The sequence below is a fragment of the Melanotaenia boesemani genome, chromosome 15 (genome assembly GCF_017639745.1).
Source record: "Melanotaenia boesemani isolate fMelBoe1 chromosome 15, fMelBoe1.pri, whole genome shotgun sequence".
Taxonomy (NCBI): domain Eukaryota; kingdom Metazoa; phylum Chordata; class Actinopteri; order Atheriniformes; family Melanotaeniidae; genus Melanotaenia; species Melanotaenia boesemani.
Window position 1 is genome coordinate 16,318,283 of NC_055696.1, and position 9,069 is coordinate 16,327,351.

Here is a 9,069-nt window from a genome sequence, read left to right on the forward strand (position 1 = left end):
ATGCATCGAATATTGTCTCAAAAGCATTCCACTGCACTTCAGTGGTGAAAGCTTACAACATCCCAGATACAACCTCCTCCAACAGTCAACCAACGCTGACTGCCTCAATCACAGGCACAGTTAAATGATTGCAACAAGGAAGAGGGACATGGGAAGAAAGCCTGTCAGGGTAGGAGGGAGAGGCAAGAGAATGAGAAAAGAATAGCGTAGGAGGGAGGGGGATGAAGTATAAAGACAGAACAGAAATAAAATGCTTAGGGCATTTATGTGCTTTTATAAGGAAAAAGTAAGGTACAAATTAGGCCACACTCAATTAAGTCTGTAAGACCTGTGCTCAAGGGACTCTCTGCTCTTAGAGGTTGTTGACAAGCCAGCACACTGCATAGTATGATTTAATGTACTTCTCTTCTCTTCTCTTCTCTTCTCTCCTCTTCTCACAAATTTAATGAAACAAGCCTAAAGAATATTTTTTGGCTGTTTAACATAAACACATATCAGTTGAAGCTTTAGGGGCTCATAAGCAGTGATTTTTCCTTCTTTTTTTGTGACCTCTCTTAAATTACACAGTGTTTCCAAGTGTACAGCCAAACTTTAGAATACCCAGTTAGTTGTAAACCCAATACAGAGTGAAATGAAAGAGCAGACTGAGTGAGGTTAATGAGTTGCCACAGATGTGTTTTCCACATGGGGGCTCGACTGCAATGCTAATTTTAATGTTTCTCTTATAAAAACGTGTTTGGACTTGTTTCGATTGGTGGTTTATTTCTTAAGACAACAGAAGACCACATAAACTACAAGTCAGCAATGTCCCTCCATCCAACTGTAGCTTGTTAATTTATTTATTTATTTTTTTTTTTTTTTCAACAAAAGGGGAAATTTAATTAAAATTTGAAGACATTGTTTTTGTACCTTCACATGTTTTCCCTATTTTTTTTTTTTTTTTTTTTTCAGCTTTGTCCCTATTTGTCCCCGACATTCCTCTCAATGTATCTCTGTCTTGGTTCAGTGTCTCTCACCCTCTCTGCTCCTGAGGCTAAAGCTTGGTGGCAACTGTAGCGTAATGTAATGCGAGCAAGCGGAACCTGTGAGTGCTCGGAAGAGGACCAAGTAAACATCCTCCCCCTCTCTGCCCTAGCATGACCAATTTCAAAAAGGACATTTATTCCCAATTAATTCAGCACCACCACAGTCGACAAGGGATAAAGAAGATAAAGAGAGGTTAGAACAGACTCTGATAACTGTCTGTCTTTATTCTCTTGTACAGGATTATATGTGCATTTGAATTAATCAGATCGCAAAAGATGGGGATACGTGTGATTGCTTAAAGTTTGTGTTTGATTATTAGTTCCCTGCTAAATTAACAAAGTATTGCAGGGTTTGCATGTACCTCCCCAGCAAAATAGCTACATGTTGCAATGGAGACTGCAGCATCTTTATTAGTTTATTCTCTTTTATAGTATGTTGCTACAAAGAAGAAAGACATATCAGTTCCCTTTAAAGACTTACTTGAAGACAGTGAGCATGGTATACCATGTTTATAGAATATGTCAAGAAGAAAACTGTTCTGTGCATCAAAAAAGTAAAACATAGCAGACTACAAAGTGTCATCTTAACCAGTATTTTGCCTGTGGAGCTATAGGCTTTTCACTAGTTTTCATTGTTCTGACAGTTTGGTACAGACTCTGTCTAATCAATGGTCATACACATCATTTCTACAAAGTCTTGATTCATAATGTGGTGCAGAAATGTTGGTTTTTCAACAGTTATTAGCTTTCTATGTATCTATAGAACAGGCGTTATGGAGTTAAAGCATTCTGAAGGCACATTTTTAACCCCAAAAATAACTGTAACAACTGTTTTACTAAGTAGTTCATTAGTTAAGGACATCTAAAATGAATCTAAAATAACATTTCCACAATTCAGCAAAATTTAACATTTATGGTGAGCAAAAACTATCCATATCCTGAAGATTTCATTGTTATTGATTAACCCGATATGATGGATTAGCTTTGAACTAGTAATTAGCTAGCCAACCGTTGTTTCTTCATCACATAATCAAATATTCCCTTGATGTCAAAACTTTTGTTGTTTACTTGAATTCCAGATATAAAACGAGAACAAGAAATACTGGGTTAATTTAGTAAAGAGTGAAGCAGAAATGTGACACCATCACAGATATGGCAACATGCAGCTAGCACATTCTGGAGGTCCAAGAGTTGCACACTTACTCAAAAAAAACAAATTATTATGAATAATTACACTCAGGGGATCCTATGTGGATTGATGTGGTGCAGAGTCAAGATGATAAAGAGTTGAGGATCACCAGCAACATTTTTCACCAAACAAAACTGAGATTAACAAATACGTTGCTACACTGCTGAGGAGGCTAATGCTACATATGGGATAACTTAGTCCATTCGCCTCATCAAACTATTTATTCTCTGCAGTCAAAAAACAGTCACAAAATAGTCAACACTGCATGTGTACTGTAACTTAAAGGTCCCATATTATACACTTTATTCCCAATCTGAGACCATTCATTAATATCTAAATGAAATATTTCCGCCATGGTATGGACAAATCGACCCTCAGTTTGAGTGCAGCGGCTTCTCTTCACCTCCCTCTTTTTAGCAGCTTCAGAAATGTGCCGTTTATGGTGGGCGGAACCCTGGTGGAGCAGCTCAGCTGTTGGCTCTGCCCATCGCATCGCCCGTCATGAGGTGATTGACAGGTTAGGCCTTAGCGGTTACTAGACGCTGATTACAGCGTAGTGAAGGATAAACAAACGCCGGAACACCGGAACCCATTCCTGAAGAAGTTCGAGCAAGAAGACTAACAGTACTGCTCTTACCTCTCCAGCTGTGTCACGGACAGTTGGTATTGAACCTGGCTTCAGCTTCAAACGGTTGGCGAAGCCTGCTTTCCATGCCCCCATGTTGTGGAAACAGTCCTCTTTGAAATGCTGGCCACAGACATGCAAAACCTTTGGAAGTTTTCCGGGTACATTTCCTCCAAAAATAAAATTAATCCACTCAGTCCTCGTGGGTTCAGTGGATGGAAGTAAAAAAACGTTTTCGTGTTCATTTATGCAGCCACAAACAGAACAGTGCTTCTGTCGCTTAGCCATGTCCGCTAACGAGGGTTGCCGAAAAGGAAAAACACTGGGCGCTAGGTGATTTTTAGAGGGCGGGCTTTGAGAGCCGGTAGACGGATCCATCGCTCTGTGGGGAGTGGTTATTGTCCCTTATGACGTCATAACGTACACGCTTTCAAACAAGCTCATTTCAGCGCTTACTTCCCTAGAGGTGGAGCAGGGGGGAGAGAGAGAGCCTGAAAGAGTTTCACACTTACGGGTCTCCTACACATGCGGGGGGACCAGTATGACTGTTCCAAAACCATTAAAAAGTGAATTTTGCATAATATGGGACCTTTAAGCGGGGTAAACCATAGGCTCTGTCAAGCCTTTCTAACTACACATCTCTTGACTCCAGAGTGGAAATCCAGAAAGAAATAATTTTGGTTTTGACCACTTGAAGTAATTAAAAACTGAGTTTAGATGGATGAAGACATATTGAAATCCATTTTTCTATCTCTGATCAAAATATGAAAAGCTAAGCCATAACAGATGATGTAAATGCATAGTTTTTAAAACGATTGACTTTTTTTTGCATCACAGAGTTCACATACTTTCCATTTGACCTGTACCATATTTCAGTTTAAAGCTATTGATGTCATGCTTACAGTGGAGAGAACAAATATCTTTAGAAAAGAGCCTCAATTATCTGTGAGACCATATGGCTGCCATTATTGGCAAATGAAACAAGATCTATCTTAAATCTTCCAAATATTTCCTTCCAAGTCAAATGAATGTGTTAAATCTCTGTCCCTTTTTACTTCACAAGTAAGTTTGAAAGTCACATTGCCAGTAAAAAGAATTCTGTATGAGTAAAATTATTGTATAGACAACTTACCAAATACAGTCCGAGCTGGAACTGATTCTTTATTAATCCAAAAAGAAACTTGAGCCAGGATGACAGTCATTATACAAGGAATGTAAGTCTGAATCAAGAAGAAACCCATTTTCCTTTGAAGGTGGAAGTGGACGGTCATGATAACATATTCACCTGTACGAGCACACACCAAGGACATTTGTTAAAGTCAAAGATACGTGGATTTAGAACTGCTCCGTATAATCAGAATTTATCTTTACAGATAGCCTACACGTTTTTACTTGCATATAAATGTGTTACTGTGTATCAGTAAAGCTTCTTTTCACTGCAGTAGTAAAACCAATAAAGGATTTGTATTGAGCTTCTTGTAGCATGCTCCAGAACATGTAAAAAAAAAAAAGTTCTGCCCACCTGTGTTGGACTTCAGCCTCTCACTTGATACTGTCTGACCAATAAGGTCATACTGCAGCAAGCTGGACGATTCCTGTGGCACTTCAACAGAAGACAAAGGTCCCTTCTTCCATGTGTACACAATCTCACTGATTGGATATGCATCTAAACAAGATGGAGGAAGAACTCAATCAATCAAGAACTCAGTCAATGTTTTGCTCTTTCAATTAGAAAAAAAAAAGAAAACATTTTTTTACCTTCTGGGATTTGAAACTAAAACTTTTATCAAGAGCTCCAGCTTTTTAAAAAATCTGAAATCTAAATAAATAAATAAGCATAGAATTACATAACCCACCATACTAAATAATGAGTGTGTTTATTTTCATTTCCCAAGGGAAAAGTAAGCTACATTTCACAATGAAATATTTGATGATATCTTGTCAGATATTCAGTTACTGAGTGACAAAGTGATCTTTTGAGTGTGACACCATCTGTCAAACCAGTATGGTTTACAAAGAAACAGACTCACAACTCCCAAACTTGAGTGGGCAGGCATGACCATCCATTGGGAAGTTCATCAGACGCATGGGGCACTCGGCATTTATAGTTAATCTGTCAGAATGAAGAAGAGTTTAAATGAGTGTTTGATTTATATTTCACACACTTGCTAAGTGATGGCTGCTGTTTCGGTGCCATTCTGTACATTGGCTGACACTGACAGAAAATCTATAATCATTTAAGACATCCTGATCTGAAAGAAATCAATGAAATGATCACAGCATTTTAACATCATGTTGCATGACTGAAAAAATTCATGAAAATTAACTTGGTCAAGATATATTTTTATTTTAAGTTTCTGGAAAACATGGAAATTTGAGTCAGTCTTAGTCAAAAGGTTCTGGTTTGACTTTTATATAATCACATCCTGACAAATTTTCTGCTAAGACTTATATACAAAGCACCATAAGTAACTAAAGAGGAAATAAGTGGGTGCAAAAATAAAATCAAAAATAAAACATAAAAGCTCTCCTATTCAAAATGTTGTAGTTATAGCTTGCACAAATATAGTAAATTAATTTCAGCAGTTACTGAAAAGCACATCAACTATAGCTTAAAAACACGAACTACAACAGAATATTGGTCACACATTTAAAGCAAAATCAAGTGTCCTTGAAAGTCTTACATACAAGCACATGACAAAATCACTATTTCTGATAATGCAGCTCAACAAAGATTCACTTTAAATATTCTAATTAAAGATCCACTGAAAAGGCATTCATCTAAATCTGAGTGCATTCGAAGCACTTTTATTTATATGTATATTTTTGTTGTTAGTGTTGTTTTAATTACTTGCAGCAGCTTAGTTTCCCCCCTTTTTTATCTTTTTAACCTGATGGACAATGAAAATAAGCAAATCCTGCTGCTAAGTAGGTCAGAACTCTGAAGAAATGCCTCATGTATATAAAAAGATGGGGATGATTAATCACAATTTATTTAATAATTTATCACTCATAAAGGTGATTCAATGAATTTGCTATACATTTATATGTTATAGATGCAAAGTTGCTGACCACATTTTGTAAAGGTTGATTCTGCAGATACCAATCAAAACATTTTTGAGTCAAAAGACTTAATAGTTTTAGCAGGAATTTAACATGAAGTCTACATTGAACTTTCATAGAGAAAATCTGGCAAATCTTTGTCAGTTTGTCATTAAATGTTTAGTGTCGCTAACGGTCTTTTATCTTTCTTACTTTATGTGGTTTCAGCTAGGTGGGCCATTCAGATCAGTAGACATTAATACCTTAATGCTTTGTAAAATATTTTTATGAACAGATTATGCAAAGCTTTTGCAGTTAATCTTAATCTAAAGAGTATATCCACTCAGATAATCTAATTATTTTTAAATATTATATGACACTAAGACATTTTTTTATATGTATCTGCTTTTGGAACAAAACTATAGTCATGTTTGTTTGCATTGCTTTCAAGACCTGATTTCAGCATCAGTTGGCACACATCTTGTTTGTTGGAATGGCATTCTTCATTTCTTTTCATATCTGTTTATATTATTGGATGTCTGTTTATTCAGTTTGCTTTCCAGGTCTGTGCTCTATTCCGGTCTTGGCTGGATTTGGTTTTCAGTGTCCAGCACTGTTACCTCATGGTGTAAAGGATAGTTCCGTTCTGCATGATGCGGAACAGCTTGTTGGGGGTGGTCATGTTGTGAGAGATCGACCTCTTGCCATTTCGGAAAAAGGTGTCAGGCGTCCATATCTTGCTGACCATCAGGTTGTTGAGCCGCAGGATCTCTATTGGACCCTCAAATTTTAATCGTTCATCAATCCAAGTCTGACGAAAGAACACATCCATGGTGTATTCCTGGGTGGGAGGGTTAGAGTGTGTGTTATTTTCTGCTTTTACTATCATTCCTACTGCTGATGGTGCTCCTCCAGCATCTACTGTCTCATGCCATTATTATCTAGTACCCCTGGAGAGAGTGGCAGATGGTTTTATGAGCCATGGTTTCGATAGAATCAGCATGATGGAGGATTGGCAGTAGAATGACTTTCTATTTTCTTTTTTGTTCTTTTTTTTAACTCTTGTACAGTTGGTTCTAAAACTAAAAAGTTGGATTATCTATAAAGAATAAGAAAAAACAACAGGCATCATAGTTATTTTCTTTCATTTTAGATCTTTGCATCGCTTTTAGTTGTACTTATTTTGTGTCCTTGAAAAAATAACTTAAAATTTTAGCTAATAGACCAACTAAGAACGGGAAAAAAAGTTGATTTTATCTTTACCGTCAATCTAAAGCCTAAAACAATTTCATTCTGCTCTTTTATTGAACTGATAAACTTGTTTTAGAGGTTTTTATCAGAGGTTTTCGAAGCTGTCAAACAGTATCTAAAGCCTACACAGTGAAGAGCACAAAAGACATACATCACTCAGCCTATCCCATGGCAGGAGTAGCCAGCCTATCCCATCCCAACATCAGCTACATCTCTCTCTGCCTCTCTGGCAGAGGGATTGTCAACCAGATTAAAATCCTAAGCTCTACTAATGACATCCTGCCCAAATGCTGGAATAATGAAGGCTGAGCAAACCACGAGTTAAGACTATATGCTTAGAGTTACTGCACAAACTGTACATTTTTATTTCCTTAAAATAGCTTATTTTGGACAACGTTTGCATGTGGATGACAGTGAATCTGTCTATTTTTTTAGAGTCAGAATTTTAGCACTCAGTAAGGCTTACATACCATCTCCACATCTGAAACAGGTCCAAAGCTGGTGACAAAGATGTCAGTTTTGACCTCTGTGACAGGACCTACAGCAGGAGGATAATAGTTGTTTTGACTTTTGATCAAACACTGAATGTTCTTCACAACATAAAGTTATTCAAACTAAAGCTGTATGCTATCTAGTGTTCATTTCTATAGTAATATCAACACTAATGTGTTTTCATTTAAAAAGGAATTACAATAGTTAGGTGATTTTGTAATGGCACAAAATCTGTGATATTTCATAATTACTGCACAGTGGCTAAATGAAAATTAAGAAGTGAAACTTTATCTTCTGGGAGATGAAATAACAAAGCAAAGAATGATTAGATAATGGTAAATAAATTCTAGTAAGATTCGGTCATTAGCATACCTCCAAATCCAGGTCGCAGCCTGTTGTCATAGCCATCCAGTAATCTATCCAATATGCGCGTGATGTTATCCAAATAGATACTGGTCTCACTGTGCTGATTTCCCCAAACACTACTCGCACTGTAACTAAAAACACAGACATCGATAACAGCTTGCTCTTGGAGATAAGGAAATATTTCAAAACACAGACTTTCTCAGCTGCACATTTCTTCACATTCTGCGTTTGCCGTGCGTAAAAGTCCGAGAACGAGCAGAGAAGAGTTGCCATACTCACCAAAACAGAAATGAGCAAGTTAAAAGGAAAGCCATGCCTCTCAAACACCCGACAACTAGAAATCCCAGGTCAACTTTTACAATCAGCATATTCCATTATTTAGGAGCATGATTAATTGCGGGTCACGTCTGCCTTTAGTTGTAAACCGTGCGAGGATATCGCGCCAGTCCAACACGACTTGACTTCCCCTCTAGTGCGGTTGCGCCCGCATCAGCCTGAATCGCTCAGCTGGAAAAACCTAAAGAGTTTTCAAGAGAGTGAAGAGGAAGGATGAGGGGGACTTAGCGGAACAAAGCTTTTTTGCAAGAAATGCACAGGTTTTAAGTGCAACTTGAATGTTTTGTTTGATGGTAATAACAACGGTTGCTGATTGTGCTTGATGAAGACCGATGGGAAGACGTGGAGAGAGAGGAGGGGGGATAAGTAGAAAGGGAGACAGCTTGCTAATGCATTATGATCATGTTAGTGGATATAGACTCATTTATTATTATTATTATTATTATTGCATTAGGTCTAATTTTCAGAAACAATTTCCTAAAAAAATAAATAAATAAATAAAAAATGGAAATTGCTACTAGAGATTAAGGATGATTCATATGGTCGTTGGGAGGTTGAGTAGAGTGGGTGGTAGGTGCATTTAGTGCACCTCCAAACTCTATAGACCATGAACAAATGGGTATACCACACTAAAAAAGTCAGCTATTGCACTCCCTCTTGTTTTTTCTTGCTCTGTGGCTAAAACAAATTTAAAGAAATTGCATCATATTCACTGGTGCTTAGTGGAGGTTTCAGTGGCTCAT

General features: G+C 37.3%; 1 protein-coding gene across 2 annotated transcripts in view; it reads right to left on the reverse strand.

Moving 5' to 3' along the window:
* Positions 1–8,594, reverse strand: part of gabra6b (gamma-aminobutyric acid type A receptor subunit alpha6b) — a 38,344-nt gene extending 29,750 nt beyond the window's left edge. Inside the window, exons 1-7 of one of the 2 annotated variants that reach the window (XM_042007704.1) lie at positions 8,270–8,594; positions 7,997–8,115; positions 7,603–7,670; positions 6,502–6,722; positions 4,870–4,952; positions 4,362–4,505; positions 3,972–4,124 (exon numbers count right to left, since the gene is read on the reverse strand). In XM_042007704.1, the coding sequence (XP_041863638.1) occupies positions 3,972–4,124; positions 4,362–4,505; positions 4,870–4,952; positions 6,502–6,722; positions 7,603–7,670; positions 7,997–8,115; positions 8,270–8,358 (877 nt within the window). In that variant the 5' untranslated portion in view covers positions 8,359–8,594. Of the gene's footprint in view, positions 1–3,971; positions 4,125–4,361; positions 4,506–4,869; positions 4,953–6,501; positions 6,723–7,602; positions 7,671–7,996; positions 8,122–8,269 lie in introns of both variants that reach the window. The other variant, XM_042007703.1, reaches the window with a different exon arrangement.
* Between the last annotated feature and the right edge of the window lie 475 nt (positions 8,595–9,069).